General features: G+C 52.1%; 2 protein-coding genes across 3 annotated transcripts; both read left to right on the top strand.

Annotated features, from left to right (window-relative positions):
• Positions 1-1,481: 1,481 nt before the first annotated feature.
• Positions 1,482-11,603, top strand: ECH1 (enoyl-CoA hydratase 1; the record flags this gene model as incomplete). Its single annotated transcript, XM_081216715.1, has 10 exons — positions 1,482-1,614; positions 2,019-2,226; positions 2,353-2,441; positions 9,070-9,194; positions 9,279-9,327; positions 9,456-9,520; positions 10,486-10,556; positions 10,644-10,715; positions 10,977-11,127; positions 11,306-11,603. The coding sequence occupies 10 exons, from the start codon at positions 1,482-1,484 to the stop codon at positions 11,408-11,410; spliced, it is 1,068 nt and encodes a 355-aa protein (XP_081072841.1). The 3' UTR covers positions 11,411-11,603.
• A 1,717-nt stretch (positions 11,604-13,320) lies between these two features.
• On the top strand, positions 13,321-20,560 carry LGALS4 (galectin 4; the record flags this gene model as incomplete). Of its 2 annotated transcripts, XM_081216838.1 has the most annotated exons (10): positions 13,321-13,365; positions 13,689-13,777; positions 15,390-15,594; positions 16,966-17,100; positions 19,196-19,222; positions 19,346-19,384; positions 19,556-19,585; positions 19,887-19,975; positions 20,167-20,332; positions 20,414-20,560. In XM_081216838.1, 10 exons carry the CDS (start codon positions 13,321-13,323, stop codon positions 20,558-20,560), a joined length of 972 nt encoding a protein of 323 aa, XP_081072964.1. The 2 variants fall into 2 exon arrangements, with proteins under 2 accessions (XP_081072964.1, XP_081072965.1); XM_081216839.1 differs by lacking the exon at positions 19,196-19,222.

Raw genomic sequence — 20,560 nt, 5'->3', positions numbered from 1 at the left:
CCAGTCTTCATCCCATGTTAGTAGTTATGAGTCTCCTAGATATTCTATGCATATATTTTTTATGAAGGTACAGCCATCTATAACTTTATAGCAACCTAACTAAATGTTCTACATCTTTAAATTTTTTATTCTCACATCTTGGTATCCGCATAGTGGTTCCAGAGTTCTCCATTGTGTAGCTGACCAAACAGTTCTCTGTTTTCCAAAAGAGCCTAACCATCTGACACATTAAGAAGGCAAAGTAGGACTTACCTGGTGATCCTGTGGTTAAGACTCAACCCTTCCCCTGCAGGGGGCACAGGTTTGATCCCTGGTCTGAGAAGTTCTACATGCATGCAGTGTGCAGTGCGGCCAAAAAGAAACAACAAAAAAGTCACAAAGTAGGGCTTCATTGGTGGCACAGTGGTTAAGAATCCACCTGCCGATGCAGGGGACACGGGTTCCAGCCCTGGTCCGGGAAGATCCCACATGCCCCAGAGCAACTAAGCCCGTGGGCCACAACTACTGAGCCTGTGCTCTAGAGCCTGCGAACCACAACTGCTGAAGCCCACGCGCCTAGAGCCTGTGCTCTGCAAGAGAAGCCACCGCAATGAGAAACCCACACACCGCAATGAAGACCCAACACAGACAAAAAATTAAATAAAAAAATTTTTTAAAAAGCAAAGTATTCATTACAACCCCATTTGCCAGAGACAGAGACCTTGAACTAGTGACTTCTCCTCAGCCGGTTTCCTCTGCATACAACGTAAAATATAGTACAACCCCGCGGTGGTGTGGCAATTCAGATTATACAGTCAGCGCTTAATGTTGGCCGGCCTATATTCCCATTCCCTTACATGGATAAATTCAGTAGTAACTTTTTTCTTTTAAAATTTATTATTTTTTAATTTTGGGCTGCGTTGGGTCTTCATTGCTGCTCGCGGGCTTTCTCTAGTTGCAGCCAGTAGGCTTCTCATTGCAGTGGCTTCTCTTGTTTCAGAGCACTGGCTCTAGGTGCGTGGGCTTCAGCAGTTGTGGTTCACAGGCTCTAGAGCGCAGGCTCAGTAGTTGTGGCCCACGGGCTTAGTTACTCCGGGGCATGTGGGATCTTCCCGGACCAGGGCTGGAACCCATGTCCCTCGCATTGGCAGGAGGATTCTTAACCACCGTGCCACTAGGGAAGCTCCCTGTGTGTTTTTTTTTTTTAGTTAATATGGTACAAATGCATGATTGCAAACTTGCAGAGCTGCAGTTATTCTGCCATTATGCCCTTGGACATTCATCTGTCTTCAGTTTCTCCACCATTATGAAACAGCTGTGGTGAATTCTGTACATAATGTCCAAGAGCAGTATGAACCATTTTCTTAGTCCGGGTATCTACTGGTCCAAAGGTTCCATGACCGAATCACTCTAATGGCCGGCGAACCTAGAAGGCTGTTTCCGGTTGCCCTTGGTAAAGATGGCGAGAAGAGGACCGTCACTGGCGTCAGGCTGTGGCCTCGATGCCCTCACCAAACATGGCGGCCTTTTGTGCCCGCCCCCTTAGCTTCCTCCTGTCGGTTTACTCCAGCGAATCAGTAGCAATGGCGGCGGTGATACCGGCTTCTCGGAGGCTCCGCAGCTTGCTGACCTGGCGTGAGTCACCTCTTGACCTTTGGGAGTCCGTTGAGCTTTCGTGCTGTCATAGCGACAGTCGGACGGGGAGGCCTGTCCCGGGTCTCGCAAGGTCGGAGCCCCTTATTAAACTCAGGGGTCCATGTGCCCCCATCCAAACGGCCTGTGTCTTACACTCGGGTCCCTGACGGCTCAGTGTTCCCAACCTGGAGTCAGTAGCACGATCACGGGTCTGAAGTGGTCCTCATACTGAGGCCACTGATAAGTGCACCCTAATCTTAAAGTCTGTATTTCCCTAAACCAAGGCCTCTAACAGGCCTGTGTTCCCCAATCTAGTGTCACTGAGATGTGTGCCCTCTGCTCTTGAAGGTGCTGTGCCCCCAATCTGGGGCCATCAATGGCTCTTCCTTCCTTCATCTCCCCAGGATTGACAGCCCGCACCAACCTGGGTCTCAGCCTTAACCTTCATCCCATGAGTTCCTTTGCACAAGATGAGGCCTCCAAAGCAGCCCCCAAGGAAGCCCCAGGCCACAGCTATGAGTCCCTTCGGGTGACATCTGTCCAGAAACACATCCTGCATGTGCAGCTAAACCGGCCGGAGAAGAGAAACGCCATGAACAAGGCCTTCTGGAGGTCCGGCCTGCAGATTCTGGAGGCCTGCCTGCAGGAGGAGGCGGGGGCTAAGGGACTGGGCAGGGGTGGGCCTGAGGGCAGGGGATTCCCACGCCAGACACGGCCCTTCCCCCCTTTCCCCCACAGCGAGATGGTGGTGTGCTTCAACAAGATTGCAGAAGATGCTGACTGTCGTGCTGTGGTGATCTCTGGCGCAGGAAAAATGTTCACTTCAGGTACCAGGGGCTCGCCACACCCACCCCTGCCAGTCTCCCCTGCTCCTGGGAATAGAGTAATGCTTCATAATTAGTGTTTTAAGCAGCTTCTAACTTCCACTTTGATCATTTTCAAATACAGAAATTAGTCCATGGGACTTCCCTGGCGGTCCAGTGGTTAAGACTCCGCGCTTCCACTCCAGGAGACATGGGTTCATCCCTGGTTGGGGAACTAGGACCCTATATGCCGCACGGTGCAGCAAAAACAAAAGAAAAGAAATTAGTCCAACAGAACATGACAGGATCATCGGCTCTAAAGTCAGGGTTTTCATCCTGAACCTGTGGCCTTGATCAAGGTCTTTAATCACCCAGAATCTGTTTTTTTTTTATGTCAGTAAAGCGTGTTGTAATAATTACACACTTTCTGGGAATTCCCTGGCAGTCCAGTGGTTAGGACTCAGCACTTTCACTGCAGGGGCCCGGGTTCAATCCCTGGTCGGGGAACTAAGATCCTGCAAGCTGCGAGTGGCGCGGCCAAAAAAAAAAAAATTGCATGCTTTCATGCAATTAATTACTCAGCCCACATGAACTGATTTCCAGTTACATGTCTGTTAGATCTTTTGATTGTCCCACAGGTGTTTTCTTCAGGTTGGATAATTTCCATTGACCAGATTCATCAACTCCTTTGTCACTTCTGTTCTGCTGTTAAGCCCATCCAATGATTTTTAAAAATTTCAGATACAGGCATATCTCAGAGATATTGTGGGTTCAGTTCTAGACTACCACAATAAAGCGAATATAGCAATAAAGCAAGTCACACGAACTTTTTGGTTTCCCAGTGCATATAAAAGTTACATTTACACTATATTGTAGTCTATTAAGTGTGCAGTAGCATTATGTCTAAAAAAGAAAGTACATACCTTAATTAAAAGATAATTTATTGCTAAAAAATGCTAACCATTTGACAATGCAAGGTTGCCAGAAACCTTCAATGTGTAAGAAACACAGTATCTGTGGGACTTCCCTGGTGGTTCAATGGTTAAGATTCCCTGCTTCCAATGCAGGGATGCACGGGGCATGTGTTCGATACCTGGTCAGGGAACTAAGATCCCACATGCTGTGTGGTGCAGCCAAAAAATCAAAAGAAAAAACAGTATCTGTGAAGCGCAGTAAAATGAGGTATACTTGTAGTTTGCAGTTCTCAAATTTCCATTTGGTTCTTTTTTATATTTTCCATTTCTCTGCTAAAGTTTCGTATCTTTTTGTTTGTCACAATCATATTTTTAAAAAAATATTTATTTGTTTATCTTTGGCTGCATCGGTTCTTAGTTGCTCACTCGGGATCTTCATTGCCGCGTGCGGGCTTCTCTTTACTTGTGGCCCGTGTGCTCAGTAGTTGTGGCGTGTGGGTTTAGTTGCCCCTCGGCATGTGGGATCTTAGTTCCCCAACCAGGGATCAAACGTGCGTCCCCTGCATTGAAAGGCAGATTCTTAACCACTGGACCACCAGGGATGTCCCACAACCATATCTTTCTTTGCATCACTGACCGTAGTTACAATGGCTATTTTAAAATCCTTGTCTCCTAATTCCAACATCTGGGTCGCCTTGGCGTCAATCTCTGTTTCTTATCTTTTCTCTTGAAAAAAAATGGGTCTCATTTTCCTGTTTCTTTGTTTTCGGAGTAAGGTTAGATTGTATCCTGGATATTGGACTATGGGAGAAAATGATGTGGAAATTCAGGATCCTATTACAAAATTCCAGAGTGTTGAGTTTCCTGTTTTAGCAGCTAAGTTGGAGTCAGTGTTTAAATCTCTTTGCTGGGCTGTCTGCCTGCTTCATGAGTCAACAAGAGATTTGGGCAGAGCTTATACACAGAACCTGGGGCTCCCCTCTCTGGATCTCTGCTTTCTGGAATTTCCCCCCCTCACTTTCTATCAGTTGAGGTCACCCTGGGCTCTGTTTGTCCTTTGGTTCTTCAAGTACAACTTCAACCTGCCCTCAGGTTAACTTCTTTAAAAACAGGTAACTCGGCCAGTCACTTTTTCCAGAGTCTGCCTGGTGCCTTCAGGTAATTGGATCTTGTCCAACAAGGGCACATAGTTGGCACCTGTAGGAGGGTCCATACCAGAAGTGGAGGGTCACATACACTGATTTCTGCACAGGGCCCAGCCTAGTGCTGGAGTCCCAGTGGTGACTGAGGCAGCCCCAGGCCCTGCCCTCATGGAGTTCCCAATTCAGTGGGGAAGACAGACAGTAAACAATGTCTTTCTTTCTTTTTTTTTTTTTAATTTGCTTTAAAATATTTTATTGGAATCCTCTTGATAAGACCAAGTCAAGGCCACCTCAATGATTTTGGCCCCCAAATTTCTAGGCAGTCCCCTCTCCCCACCCCAGGAGGTTGACAGCTGCTCACACAGGTTAAGGCAGGAAACATGTGAAGTTCCAAGGGTCTGTCCAACACCAGGTAGAGGACACCCTTTGTGTCAGCAAAATTCACAGTACCCAGGTAGAAGGTGCGCTGCTGTGAATGAAGTGGCAGGAACCATTACCGGGGCATCCCAGCTACCCCAACAGCACTTCTTCAAGAGGAGAATTCCAAACCTTAGGCCTTCAGTCACCAGGCTAGCCCTGAATCTCTGTGAAGGAGCACTGCCCTGGCTGGGCTTCCAAAAGCTCTCCTGCTTTATTCAAGAATAACACAACAGTGGACGTCTTAAACGCCCTCGAGGCGCTCAGGAGCCTCCTTCAAGAATCAGGGGCCTGGGAAGAAACCAATGAGTCAGCAGAAGCCAGGGCGACTCCAGACCAGTGCCCCCTGCCCTGAACTGGGTCAGTTCCAAGCAGTGGCATCACAGAGACATCAGACACTCTAGTCTGTAATGATGGTTCATCCTGCTCAGACCATGTATTTCTGTTTCGTCTGTTAACATCTCCGCATGTCGTGTCCGTTGTTTTCTTTCTACAACTCTCTCTGTTCTCCTTCATTCCTTTGTTCATCCATTCAACATTCCAGTGCCAGCCCCCTTCCTGGGTGCCACGGACCTCAAAACAGAAAGCAGCCCCGGGCTTCCCTGGTGGCGCAGTGGTTGAGAGTCTGCCTGCCGATGCAGGGGACACGGGTTCGTGCCCCGGTCCGGGAAGATCCCACATGCTGCGGGGCGGCTGGGCCCGTGAGCCATGGCCACTGAGCCTGCGTGTCCAGAGCCTGTGCTCCGCAACGGGAGAGGCCACAACAGTGAGAGGCCCACATACCGCAAAAAAAAAAAAAAAAAAGAAAGAAAGAAAAGTAAGCAGCCCCTGTTTCTGAGCCCTTTCCCTCATGGAGTGCAGGATGAGGGTTCATGTGTAGCCAGCCGTTCCAGGCCTGGGGTCCTCATCTTTCAGCTCACAGCTGATTGTGGCCATCTCGTCCCATTTTCGATCTGAAGGCCAGAAAGAAGAAACCCAACTTAATTAGCAGTTTCAATGATAGAATGAAACTACTAATTTAAAAAAAAAGAACTAGCCCACACTTATTTACATTTGCGGAGTGTCTCTGAGCACCTTACACATATTAATTCTCACCATGACCCCATGAGACAGGCTCAGTCCCCATCCCCATTTGATAGGTGAGGAAACTGAGACTCAGAGAGAGGAAGAAACTTGCCCAGTTCTCACTGCTGGGATTTTTGAACATGGGCTGCCTTGCTGCAGAATCCTTGCTCTTCACGGCTAAGTGACTATGGCCCAGGTGTCTGACAGACTGGTTCAAAGTATGCCGAGCCGGAGGAGCCCGCCCCCTCCCACCCCTGCCAGCTGCACACACCTTCACCTTTCTGTGGTCCCATCTGAAGAAAAGGGAGATGCTATGAGCCCCCACCTCATCAGGTTGCCGTGAGGATGAAACGAGTTGCTAGGCACAGAACATTAATTCATGTGGAACTTTTATTAATGTAGCTGCTATTATTTTTTTTCAAAATAAATTTATTTATTTTTGGCTGCGTTGGGTCTTCGTTGCTGCGCGCTGGCTTTCTCTAGTTGCGACGAGCGGGGGCTACTCTTCATTGAGGTGCGCGGGCTTCTCGTTGCGGTGGCTTCTCTTGTTGCAGAGAACGGGCTCTAGGCGCGCGGGCTTCAGTAGTTGTGGCACGCAGACTCGGTAGTTGCGGCTCGCAGGCTCTAGAGCGCAGGCTCAGTAGTTATGGCACATGGGCTTAGTTGCTCTGCGGCATGTGGGAATCTTCCCGGACCAGGGCTCGAACCCGTATCCCCTGCATTGGCAGGCAGGTTCTTAACCACTGTGCCACCAGGGAAGTCCCCGTAGCTGTTATTATTGATGATTATAAATAACTTAATTGTGATGATGAAGGAGATCTGAAACATTCAGAGGTTCCCAGGGAACAAGATAGGGGACCTCTCCGGAATGACTTCTGACTCTGGAGGGGGACACCTTGTACCGTGGTCTGGGGCCCTTTATTCCAAGGGGTTGCAGACACCCGCGTCTGCAGATCCAGGTAGGGTGGATAAACCAGCAAAACCAGCAGGAGGAGGTGTGGCCAGGTGCCAAGCTGGGCTTGTTCTGGGGGTAAGCGTGGCTCCCACTGAGTCCTACAAGCTGTGCAGGCCTAGTGGGAAGCTGGCAGATGCCTGCAGGCTGATGCAGGCGGTTCTGGCCTCAGCTGAGGCGGAGTATATAATAATAGTAACTTGTGATGCCATTACGTGCCAGGCATTGCTCAAAGCGCCTCTGGGCTCTGTCGCTTGAATCCTTGCAGCCCCATCAGCTCTCAGGAGGATTTTAGGCTCATCTTACAGAGCAGAAACCCAAGACCCAAAGGATGGAGTGACCTGGCCAGGGTCACACAGAGGAGCTCTGTCTTACCCATATTTAACTTGCACAAATTCAGCTCTGCCCTGAGTCAACACTCCTCTGTTCTCGTTCATTTAAATAAGCTGTGCAGGCAACAGAGCCTCAGAGAGTCAGGGGTGTGGCTGAAGGTGGGAGTGATTTTTCAGGTTTGTCAAATAGCGTTGTTCAGAGGACAGGCAAAAGGATGAGAGTGGTTCACCTCGGGAAGAAGAAAATTCTGCTCAGAACCACCCTGTAGCTCCACCTCACTCAGAGTCAAAGCCAAAGTCCTCCTCTTGGCCCACAAGGCCCCACAGAGTCTGCCTCTGTCACCTCTCTGACGTTGGCTCTTCCTAATCTCCCCCTTGCTCACTCCACTATGCTGGCCTCAGTGGTCCTCACACAGACACTGGGGGCATTCCTACCGCAGGGCCTTTGCACTGGCTGTTCCTGACATGTAGAACTCTCTTATCCCAGATATCCCTACAGCTCCCTCCCTGTGGTCCTTCAGATCTTTATTCATATGTCGCTTTTTCAGTTAAGAGGGTCCCTGACCACCCTAATTAATACTGCAAGAGCCCTCACTGTGCATGTGCATGCACGCACACACACACACACACACACACTCCATTCTACTTCCCTCCTTTAATTTTCTTTTAGTACTTGTTGCCACCTGACAAAATGTATCTTCTTACCTGTTTGTTTCCCATAGAAGGGCAGCTCCATGGGGGCAGAGATTGTTGTCTGTATTGTTCACTTATTGAGCACCTGCTGCGTGCTAGGCCCTGGTAGGCACTGGGGATACAGTGGTGGGCAAAAAGCCAAACTCCTTGGGGGTGGGGAGGCGGGGAAGACAAACTCCTCCGCTCATGGAGCTCACATCCTAGAAAGGGAGACAGGCACTAAACGAGGTAAGCATACAATTATGTGCTAACAAGAAGGCAGTGCGGGAGACATGGCCAAGAAAGGAGGTGAAGGGTGACAGGCTGCTATTTAGCCACGTGGCCAGAGGGGGCCTCTCTGAGGAGGTGACCTTTGAACTGTGGCCTGATCGCTGGGGAAGGGCTGTTCTGGGCAGAGGGAGGGGCAGGCACAGAGGCCCTGGGAAGCGAATGTGTTGTTGGGACGGCTGATGGAGGCTGTGTGCCCAGTGGCATAGGTTGGAAATGATGCTTGTGCAGGGCTGGTAAGGCCTTGGCAAAAGACCTGGCATTTCATTCTAAGTAAGAGGGATGGGGGGCGTCGGGGAGAAGAGAGGGCCCTGAGGTGATCACAAGTGCCCTCTGGCCGCGTGTGGGGAACAGACTGTGGAGGCAGGTCAGTGGAGGAAAGGTCAGACTTGGGATTGTCTTAAAGTTGGAGCCACAAAAATTTCTCCATTTCCGAGCTTCCTGTCTCAGGAAACATTACCACCTTTGACGCAGTTGCTCGTGCCCCAAACCTTGACCTCCAGGCCATCTGGCATCACAGTGAAAACCATGGCCCCTGGAGCCAGCTGCATAGTTCTGGGTTTGAAATCAGCAGTTCCACTGTTCACAAGCCAGTGTGACCTTGGGCGTGTGATTTAAACTCCCTGTGCCTCAGTTTCTCCCCCAGGAAAATGGAGGTAGTAATAGGACCTACCTCAGAGGGTCCTTGTGAGGCTGAAGTGAGCAAAGACTCGATATACGTTAGCTTGCCTTGACTTCACACCCCAAAGGCAGTCCCTCCTGTGTGAGCTGCTGTTGCCACTGTGGTGGTTTGCGTGGCCTCTGAACTCTAGCCAGGGCAATGGGTTGGGCCTGGGCGGCTAGGTGAGCCTCCCCAGATCTCCCCACCAGGTATCGACTTCGTGGACATGGCTTCAGGCCTCCTTCAGCCCGCAGGAGACGACGTGGCCCGCATCAGCTGGCACCTCCATAGCCTCCTCAGCAGATACCAAGAGACCTTCAGCGTCATCGAGAAGGTGACTCTGGGAGGCTAGCAGGGCATCCCCCCTGCCTGCCGCTCCTGGACCAGCCTTGACCCTGCCCCTCCTGTCCCCTTCCAGTGCCCTAAGCCGGTGATTGGTGCCATCCATGGGGCCTGCATTGGTGCAGGTGAGTCTGCAGCCACCCACCCAGATCTGTTGCTAGTTAGACTTTGGCCCAAGGTGCAACCCCACAGTCTGGGGGTGGGGGTGGAGCAGTCCTGTGGTTGTTTAGTGTCCTTGGCCTCTACTTCCCAGGAGTGGATCTTATCACCGCCTGTGACATCCGGTACTGTACCCAGGACGCTTCCTTCCAGGTGAAGGTGAGCCATCCTCCCGAGCTTCTGCTTCCTTGGGCCCTGCTTAGAGCTGGGAAATGAGTGGCAGAGACAGGTCAGAGCAGGGGTAGAGCAGGAAGGGAGCAAGCTAAGGGGGTGAGAGTGAGTCTAGATGGCTTCATGGAAGAGTTAGTTAGAAGTGAACCTTAAAAAGTAACCCTTGGGGGCTTCCCTGGTGGCGCAGTGGTTGAGAGTCCGCCTGCCGATGCGGGGGACATGGGTTCGTGCCCCGGTCCGGGAAGATCCCACATGCCGCAGAGTGGCTGGGCCCGTGAGCCATGGCCGCTGAGCGTACGTGTCCGGAGCCTGTGCTCCGCAACGGGAGAGGCCACAGCAGTGAGAGGCGCGCGTACCGCAAAAAAAAAAAAAAAAAAAAAAAAATTAACCCTTGGGACTTCCCTGGTGTTCCAATGGTTAAGACTCCACGCTTCCAAGGCAGGGGGCGCCTGTTTGATCCCTGGTCAGGGAACTAAGATCCCACGTGCCACAGGAGCAAAAAAAAAAGAAAGAAAAGTAACACTTGGCCAGGGAGGAAGTCATGGGTAGGTCATGCAGTCAGTGTGAGGTCAGGAGTGAGTAAAGTTGTCAGGGAGGGGTTGAGGCTGGGGGCGCTGCTGGCATCAGTGCTGGAGGGGGCAGGAGGCACGATGGAGCTCATGGATGGAGGGGGGCAGGGCAGGGATGAGCAAGGCTTCCTTCTGGAGATAGATGCAGCCGACCTCAAAGAATTGGGAGGGCAGAGGAATTGGAAGGTGGGCTGTATTCTAGACCGAAGGAACCTACATGGGCAAGCAAAAGTATGTGGATGGGAATGAAACGGGGTGTTTGGAATGGGAGTTTCTGAGGTGGGGTGGGACCTCTGCAGTAAATGCAGAATTTCATTGGCACTGAGGTTGCATGGGGGACAGTAGTGGGCAGAAACCAAGCACGGACAGGATTGCTCCCCCCAGGAGGTGGACCTAGGTTTGGCAGCGGATGTGGGAACCCTGCAGCGACTGCCCAGAGTCATCGGAAACCAGAGGTGGGTGAGAGGATCCTGGGGAAGGGGACGGCAGGACATCTAGACCTGGGATGACTGCCACCCCCGACATGCTCTGCCCTCTTGCAGCCTGGTCAACGAGCTGGCCTTCACTGCCCGCAAGATGATGGCTGACGAGGCCCTTGACAGTGGGCTGGTCAGGTAGGGGCTGAGGCCTGTGCTGGATAAGAGCTCAGGGGCAGCCAGACCTGGGTGGGGCTCTCTGGATCCCCGTGTACCTTAACTCATGGATTCCAAGTGGCCTCCTCTCTCTGGGTGGTCTGGAGTCTACTGCCCTGCTCTGATTGGTCCATTTCACTGTGGTATCTTCCGTTTTCTACTGTGATTGGCCACTTCTTCATCCATGAGAGGGAGAGGAGAGCTCTTCTCAGACCGCTGACTCCAAATGCCTTTCATCCTCAGCCGGGTCTTCCCAGACAAGGAGGTCATGCTTGATGCGGCCTTCGCCCTGGCAGCCGAGATTTCCAGCAAGAGCCCCGTGGCGGTGCAGAGCACCAAGATCAACCTGCTCTATTCCCGCGACCATTCGGTGACAGACAGCCTCAACTTCATGGTGAGACTCTCCGTCCGACCAATCGCATCCCTTCTCTGATCCCAGAGCAACCAATCAGGGCACAGCGGCCCCTGGCAGGCCTTGTCCTCTGATTGGTGCACTGCTATCTCCCATTTTTCATTGGTCCAATTAAAATCTTCCCGTATCTTTTCCATTCCCCGCCGCCGTCTTTATCCAGAAATCCTGGAACATGAGCATGCTGCAGACAGAGGACGTCGTTAAGTCTCTCCAGGCCTTAATGGAGAAGAAGGAACTGAAGACCATCACCTTCTCCAAGCTCTGAGAGGCCCTTCGTCCCAGGTCCTGGCCCAGGGTCTAGCGTTGTCCCGTCTCATGCCTGCGCTTCCTCATTCACAGAGAGGGAGGATTAGTGAAGATGGTCCCCCTCGCTGTCTTCTTGGCCAGTCTCCCTCTTCATAACTTTATGACACAGCTTTACTCATGCCTGTCTTCGCCCCACGAACAATAAAGCAATATAAAGAACCCGGTGTCCTTATTGGAGAGAGAGGCGAGGCAGAAAGGGGGTTAACATGATGATCCTGGGGGCTCCAAGGACCACACTTGTGCTGAAAGTTGGGGATAGAGATATGACCAATGGGCATGGGAGCCATGCAGGTGATGACCATTCAGAGGGGCAGTGGGCAGGCCAGGGCTGGTAGCAAGTCACGTGAAAGGCCACAGACGGTCTTCCTGCCTGCTCCAGGCTTGAGGGCGGCATTTCCCCTGCCTGGCCCCCACTCACCGCACAGCATAGTAGGTTCCGGTGCTGGAGTCTGGCTAGGGTTCTGCTGCTACCCAGTCTTGGGCCAACTGCCTCACTTCTCTAAGCTCTGAGTTCTCTTTTCCATATGTAATCCCAACCTCCTGGAGAATCCCTGGCGGTCCAGTGGTTAGGGCTTTCACTGCAGTGGCCCGGGTTCAATCCCCTGTGGGGGAACGAAGATCCCACAAGCCGCGTGGCGTGGCCAAAAAAATAAAAAATAAACCAACGCCCTGGATTTATGTTTGGAATGAGGGCAAGAGACCAAGCATTTTTTTTTTTTTTTTTTTTTTTGCGGTATGTGGGCCTCTTACTGTCGTGGCCTCTCCCGTTGCGGAGCACAGGCTCCGGACGCGCAGGCTCAACAGCCATGGCTCACGGGCCCAGCCGCTCCGCGGCATGTGGGATCTTCCCGGACCGGGGCATGAACCCGTGTCCCCTGCATCGGCAGGCGGACTCCCAACCACTGCGCCACCAGGGAAGCCCGAGACCAAGCATTTTTTACAAGGTATTATTTTCCTTTTTTTTTTGGCCGCGCCGTGCGGCTTATGGGAGACTTGTGGGATCTTAGTTCCCCCGACCAAGGATGGAGCCCAGCGCCACGGCAGTGAAAGCATGGAGTCCTAACCACTGGACCACCGGGGAAGTCCCCAAGCATTAATTTAGTGTCTCCTATATGCCACGTCCTGTTATGAATATTTATTAACTTAGTAATTCCTTTCAAGGACCCTATGAGGTTAATACTATTAATATTCCCTATTTAACAGATGGGCAAATGGGCAAATTGAGGTTAAAGCACTGACACAAGATCAAACAGTGAAGAAGTGGCAGAGGAAGGAGTTTAACCCAGCACCTCAGGCTCCAGAAGTCAGTGATCTAAACCACTACATATACAATATAACGTACATACTAGAGGCATGCAGCAATAAATTTAGGTCCTTGAACAGTTCCTGGGAGTATCAAGAGTGCCCAGTTCCTCCTTGCTTTTTCACTTGTTTCCATTGCCCATCTGTCCTGGGCCACTCCTTTTAGCCTTACCCTGCCCAACCCTCCTGGCCTCACCCTCCCTCTGACAACAAGGGGTCAGCCAGGTTTTTATGGGCTCTGATAAGGCCCTTGAAGGGCCAAAGTTCGCCAGCACTTCCTCTTTGCAGAAGAGCCTAGAGGAGGCAGTCCTGAGCTGAGTACCTCAGGCCTGGCCCAGAAGATCTGGGTTCCGGCTGGTTACCAGTGAGGCTGGTAAGAGAAGGGAGACTGGGGGTGCCCTAGAAGATGCGTGCCTAGGATGCCCAGAAGAGGGACCCCGTGGACCCTGCCCTGCCAGCCACTCCCTTATCCTCAGGTATAAGAACCACCCACCAGCTGCTATCTGCCGCCATTTCCTACTCCTGCAGCTCTTCTCACTGTACAAGCCACCAGCCCAGCCTCTCAAGATGGCCTTTGTTCCTGCACCAGGCTACCAGCCTACCTACAACCCGGTGAGATACCCTAGTCCCCGGCTTAGCTCCACCCTGACCTCCACGCACCGATTTACCCTCACCCTGATCCTCAGAGGCACCCACCCGGCCATGGTGGGTCTGATTTACCCAGTACTGACCCTAGGGCTTGACTTACTCCCACCCTGATAGACTATTTACATCCATCTCCAGCTCTCAACCCTCTTCATCTTCACGCTGATCCCTCACCCCTTGGTTTCCTCTCCCTTGCTTAAGGGAGGGGGGCTGGAGGGGCTTCTGACTGAGTAGTAAGGGCTGCAATAGGCAGATGGCCTTTGAGGCCCCTCACCTGGCCCCTTCTGCAGACGCTGCCCTACCACAGGCCCATCCCAGGCAATCTCAGAGTTGGAATGTCCATTTACATCCAAGGAGTGGCTAGCGAGCATATGAAGAGGTAAGACCCTCCTCCATGCCAGGCTAGGCTGGGAGGGGGCTACAAACAGGGGGCTTCCAGCCCAGGTGCAGGAAACCTATTTCCCTTCCTCCCCACCGCTGAGAAGAGGGCTCTATGCCACTGCACCTGATGGCCAAAGAACAGCTCTGGTCTGGGGAGTCCAGGGCTTGGTGATCAGATCAGGCGGGGGGCTGGGAGGTGTTAGGGAGACTCACCATGACAGGTGGCCCCAGAGTTGGGACACTGGATTGGAATTGATGGGTATGACAGCATGAATTAAGATCACAGGCTCAGAGCTGGTCCACCTGAGTTCATGTCCCAGCTCTGTCACTTACCATCCGTATGACTGGGAAAGCTCTGTGTGCTTTAGTTTGTCATCTGTAGAATGGGTTTTGAGGATTCAATATGTAAAGCATATAGAGTCGTATATTCAGCACTACAATAACTCTTAGCTTTTTGTTTTCTTTAATTTTTTAGATTTATTTTTGGCTGCGTTGGGTCTTCATTCCATGCGGGCTTTCTTTAGTTGAGGCGAGTGGTGGTGGGAGGGCTACTCTTTGTTGTGGTGCACAGGCTTCTCACTGCGGTGGCTTCTCTTGTTGTGGAGCACGGGCTCTAGGTTTGTGGGCTTCAGTAGTTGTGGCACGCGGGCTCAGTAGTTGTGGTGCATGGGCTTTGTTGCTCCGCGGCATGTGGGATCTTTCCGGACCAGGGTTCAAACCTGTGTCCTCTGCATTAGCAGGCAGATTCTTAACCACTGTGCCACCAGGGAAGTCCACTTAGCTTTTTTTATGGTTTTAAAATTGTGATGATAAAAAAAAATGGTGATGATAATTGAATGATGTCATAGGACTGTTGTTTCTTTGTTCATTGTTTCTGTGTCCACCGAGTACCCACTCTGTGCCTAGGCGCTGGGGACAGAGCATTCAACAGGACAAAGATCCCTGTCCTCGTGGAGCTGACATCCTAGTAGAGGAGACAGATAAAAAATAAATAAGTCAGATATACAATAAGTCAGATGGCAATAAATGCTATGGAGACAAATGAGGAGGGAAGGGAGATGGGGAGCAGATGTGGGGTAGGGGTTGTGTGGCATTGTCCCTTTAAATAAGGTGGCCAGGGAAAGGTTCCTGGGAAGGGAATTTTTCAGCAAAGACCTGAAGGAGGTGAGGGAGGGAGCCTGGGGTGTATCTGAGGGAAGAGCATTCCAAGCAGAAAGAACAGCCAGTGCAAAGGTCCTGAGGCAGGTGTGTACATGCCCCCTTGGAATAATTTGGGGGATGATGGTGTGAAGGGAGCTGTGGAAGGTGCTCCGATTTGGGTTTTCACAGGGTCCCTCTGGCTGCATGTGGAGAATGGCCTTCAGGAGCCAGGGCGGGGGCAGAGAGACCTGAGCCGATAGAGACTGGGCTGGGGTAAACGCAGGAGTCCCAGTAGCAGTCTTATTTGAAGCTGGGTCAGGGAAGGGGGTCTCATAAGGAAAGGGAGTGAGCAAAGGGGTAGCGGTGGGAATCTGCCCCTTGGAGTGCAGGGGCACGATCTCCGCCTCCAGTCTTGGGTAGTAGTGCGCTGGCGTGGGCGGCCAGGGGAACAGCCCTTCGTGTCCCACCAGGTTCTTCGTGAATTTCGAGGTGGGGCAGGGCCCAGAGGCAGACGTCGCCTTCCACTTCAATCCCCGCTTTGACGGCTGGGATAAGGTGGTCTTAAACACGAGGCAGAACGGCAACTGGGGCAAGGAGGAGAAGAAAAGGAGCATGCCCTTCAGCAGGGGCGCCGCCTTCGAGCTGGTGTTCATGGTCTTGGCCGAGCACTACAAGGTCGGAGCCTCGAGGGCGGGGCCTCCCCTCCCCACCCCTCCCTCCCTCCTTCCCTCCCTCCCTCCCTCCCTGCCTTTCTGCCTTCCCCTGATCCCTCCCTCTCTCCCTTTCTTCGTTTTTCCTCTCTCCCTTCCCCCTCCCTCCTCCCTTCCTACCTCACTTTTCTTTTCTTTTCTTTTCTTTTCCTCCTCTCCTGCCTCTCTTTTTCTCATTCCCATTCCTCCACCTCGGAGAGCCTTCTAACGTGTTTCTCGCATAACATCTTGCTCCCGTGTTCTTGCGAGGTATGTATGTTGGCCCTTTCTTATCAGGAAGTCTAAACACACACAGAAGCACAGAGTCCTGGGAAGCCCCCCTCTCCTTGGCCAGCGCCGAGAGATGTCCACTCTCTACCTCCCACTTCCCCTCCGGTTATTTAGAAGCAAATCCCAGCTATCACATAATTTCATTCATAAATATGAATGGAGTTCTCTCCATCCCCTGCCTGCCACTCCCCATAAATGACACACATCAGACACCCTGTGCACATCTGTCCCAGCCTGACCCATGGGAGAAGTCTTCTGGCAGGATAACCTACCTGGACGTTACCTGCCCTCATATGGACACCAGATATCTAACCTCATCACCAAGGTTAACATCAGGGCTTGAGCTCGGACAGACACGGGTTCAAGTCTGGGCTTTGCCTCTCCCCAGCATGTGACCTTGAACTGGTCACTCTACCACCTGGAACCTCTGCTTTCTTGAACAACAGGGACAGTGTTTTGTCCTCCCTCACAGAGCTGTTGAGCCAATCATCATGTTGATGCCAGCAGGTAAAGCGCTTAGCATGTAGGAAGCTCTCAGTCCTGGGGAGCTGGGTCTCGGCTGTGCCCATTGCTTAGCACTATAAATAGAACCGTGATGGCTTACAGTACTCTTGAGAGGTGATGACAAGGCAAGGCTCTACATGGGATTTCCACAGTGCCTTTGACATGCCTTCCCAACAGTCCCAGAGCGAGATCCCATTTTACAGATGCAGAAACAAAGACTCAGAGAAGTGACTGACTTACCTAAGCTCACACAGCCAAGACATGTCAGAGCTGGACCTGACACCCAATCATTTGGTACCAAAACCAGGACTCCAATTAAGTTATCTCCCAATCTCCATCCTCAGGCTAAATTCTCTATTCTCTTCCACCCACCAATCTGTGAACTGACTTTTGACCTCAGCTTGACCTCTCACCGGTGGACTCAAGATTCCTGACTCTGAGGCTATCCCAGCTCACCCTCAAAACTTGTGACCCCAAGTTAAAAATCTCCCTGTTTCCTGCTTCCTGTTTTCTACCCTCCAGGGTCAGAGGTGCCACCTCTGACCTGACCCCTGCCCTCCAGGTGGTGGTAAATGGGAATCCCTTCTATGAGTTTGGGCACCGGATCCCACTACAGATGGTCACCCACCTGCATGTGGATGGCGACCTGCAGCTTCAATCAATCAACATCATCGGAGGCCAGCCCACCCCAAACCAGGTGTGTGGTGTGTCCCCCTCTTGTTTGCTTGCTTTCTTCCTTAATTCATCCCTACATTCACTTATATCCTGAGCACCTGCTTTGTGCCAGACCCTTTGCCAGGTGATGCCACAGACCCAGCGGCAACCAAGACAGTCTACTGGGAAGACACATGTGTCACCAGATAGTAGTGGCCACAAGTCGTCAGTGCAGGGGTGGGGCACATACAGGAGGTTTGGAGAGTCTTTTTTTTTTTTTAAGGTATTTGCACCATTTTCTACACCATCATTTTATTTTATTTTATTTATTTAATTATTTTGGCTGTGCCACGTGGCTTGCAGGATCCTACTTCCCCGACGAGGGATTGAACCCTGGCCCTTGGCAGTGAAAGTGCAGAGTTCCAACCACTAGATGGCCAGGGAAGTCCCTGGAAAGTCTTAGGAAAGGCTTTCTGGAGGAGAAGTAGGTGTGTAAGCTGAGTCAGAAAGTGAAGATAGGGAGGGACAAAAACCACAGGAGTAGCAAACATGTTTCTGAGAAGTTGCCTGACGTCATCAGTCAGCTGGGAAATTCACTGCCAATCACAGGGAGCTACCACTACACACCCGCCAGAAGGGCTACAACGGGAAAGGCACATCATACCCATGGCTGGTGAGGCTGTGGACTGGCCGAGACTCCCATACCTCGGGAAATAACTGGGCAGCATCTACGGAAGCTGAACAGACACACACCGGTGACCATGAAACCCCACTATCAGGTCCACGGTGAACAACTGGCCAAGACACAAGCACTAGAACCCCACAGCAACACTCCTTGGAGAAGCCCAAACTTCAGAACCCTGGCATGTCCTTCAGCTGAGGGCTCTACCCTTCCCAACCTGTAAGTCCCCCAGCCCCTCCAAGGGGAAAGTACGCTGATGATCATCAGCCCCATTCTACAGATGTGGGAACTGAGGCACGGAGTGCTTCAGTAACTTGCCCAAGGTCATGGAGCTTGTAAGCGGCAGAGGCACGGATCAAACCACTCCTCTTCCTCCCTGATGAGGAAACGCTGGGAATGTCTTCATCCCTAAGGTGGCCTTGGGCCCATGGGTGTTCATTTTACTCTTGTGCTTCATCAGTGTGTTTCATTTTATTATTTATTTACTTACTTACTTATGGCCGCACTGCATAGCTTGCGGAATCTTAGTTGCCTGACCAGGGATCAAACCCCGGGCCCCCACAATGAGAGTGCCAAGTCCTAACCACTGGACCGCCAGGGAATTCCCTCATCAATGTATTTTAAAAAGAAAAACAACATGGGAATTCCCTGGCGGTCCAGTGGTTAGGACTCCTCACTTTCACTGCCGAGGGGCCGGGTTCAATCCCTGATCAGGGAACTAAGATCCTGCAAAACGCTCAGCACAGCCAGAATAAAAAGAAAAACAAGGATGAAGCAATTTTTAAAGGACCTTCAGGATAGTTGGCTTAAAACGGGAGTCGAGGCAGAAATGAGTGCATCAGAAACAGAGAGAAAGAGTGAATAAAAATTGTTGGGTGGGGAAAGGAACCACTGGTGAGAAGGTGAGGACGAGAGAGAGGAACAGAGACAGAGACAGCGAGTAAGAGAGGCTGAGAAACAGAGTCACACACAGACTGAAAGAGCTGAGACAGACAAGGGAGAGACACGAACTTGGCTGGTTAAAGCACCCCTAGTTGCCCCAGGGGTGCGCATGTAGAGGGAGGGGCAAATCATGGTTGGAGATGAGGTGAGCAGGGTGCTGTGTGGGCCTGGGGGTGTGTAATGAGGGTGCACACTTTATCGTGTGGCTCCTGGATTGAGTGGGAGGAGAGGAGTGGATGAGGGTCCTGGGTCAGCAGGAAGCCAGGACAGAGGTGGGTACAAAAACAGAATTTACCAGCCTTGTCCTAAAGGAGTGGGCTGAGGTTCGCTGTGCACTGGATATCCCTAAACACGGCGAGTTCCTCTCCATGAATGAGCCATCTGAGTGCTACCCTTTGACCCCGAGTTCCCTTGGATGGTGGTGGTAGGCTGCCCTGGGGCGGGCATCCTTGACACCCTCCAGGCCCTAGTTTAGGGTCCCCCTCATTGCCTCCTTCTCCTTCTGTGCCCACAGATACCCATGCCTAATCCGGCGTACCCAGTAAGTACCTGCTGGTGGGTGATGGACTTCCCCTTGAGGTGGGGTTCAGTGGCTGAGGAGGCCCTAGGGCAGCCAAAGGACCCCCAGCCTCTCTCCATTCATGCCTTCCGTCCATCTGTGTAGGGTCCTGGGCAGTGCTACCAAGTGCTAAGTAACCTCCCTGTAAGTGGGAGGGTTGTGTGGCCATTTGGGGGTGGGTGGCAAGAATTGGAGGGTGGTCAGAGAGACTGGATCCCCAGTTGTACTAATCCAGCACCTAGAGCTACGCCTGCATGTAGTAGGTGGGCCTAATATTTGCCGAATATTATAGAATAACTCTTCCTCACTTCACAGACCATGGAGGGACCCCCAACCTTCAACCCGGTAAGGTCTCTGGTGGGAGTTTAGGGTTCTGTGGTGGGCAGTTTGTGGGCAAGCAGGAACTGGTGGTGGGTCGGGGGTCCTGAGCCATGGGGAGCCCAGAGAAGGTAGGAAATAGAGTGGGCAGAGGGTGTTTGGGGCGGGAGGTGGGTGGGGAGAGGGTGGAGTTGGTGGTCAGAGGGGGTGGAGGTTGGCGGTTTGGGACATTTCCCAGGACAAGTGAGAGCCCCTCTCTGAAAACTTGTCCCGCCTCTGGCTTCTGGGGACCTGAGAGATGATGGGACACCATGTTCTCTTCCCACAGCCTGTGCCATTTAATGGGAGACTGCAAGGGGGGCTTACAGCCCGAAGAACCATTATTGTCAAGGGCTACGTACCCCCCACAGCCAAGAGGTACGGAATCCAGATTGAGGTGTGAATCCTTGGTCCTCCTCATCCCTCAGTCCTAGGAGTCTGAGCCCTCAGCCTCCTCCTCCACTGGAGACCTGGGAATCCAGTCCCCAGTCCCCTCCTTCCTTGGGGAGCAAATCGCTCCCCCACCTCCCCCCCACCCATCTCACTCCTACCTTTCTCTCTGCCCCCAGCTTTGTCATCAACTTCAAGGTGGGATCCTCAGGGGACCTGGCTCTGCACATTAACCCCCGGCTGAATGAGGGCACCGTGGTTCGGAACAGCTTTCTGAATGGCTTGTGGGGAGCCGAGGAAAGGAAGGTCCCCTACAACCCGTTTGGTCCTGGACAGTTCTTTGATGTGAGTCTGGGGTCTCTTTCCCTGCTTCCCTCCAAAGCCTCTGTCCTGGCTCTGGCCTCATGCCCGCCCCTCTCTCTGCAGCTGTCCATTCGCTGTGGCATGGATCGCTTCAAGGTGTATGCCAACGGCCAGCACCTCTTCGACTTCTCCCATCGCCTTTCAGCCTTCCAGAGGGTGGACATGGTGGAGATTCAGGGTGATGTCACCTTGTCCTATGTCCAGATCTGA

Source organism: Mesoplodon bidens, assembly GCF_964165515.1.
Source record: "Mesoplodon bidens genome assembly, chromosome: 18".
Classification (NCBI taxonomy): domain Eukaryota; kingdom Metazoa; phylum Chordata; class Mammalia; order Artiodactyla; family Ziphiidae; genus Mesoplodon; species Mesoplodon bidens.
This window is presented reverse-complemented; position numbering and strand designations above follow the sequence as displayed.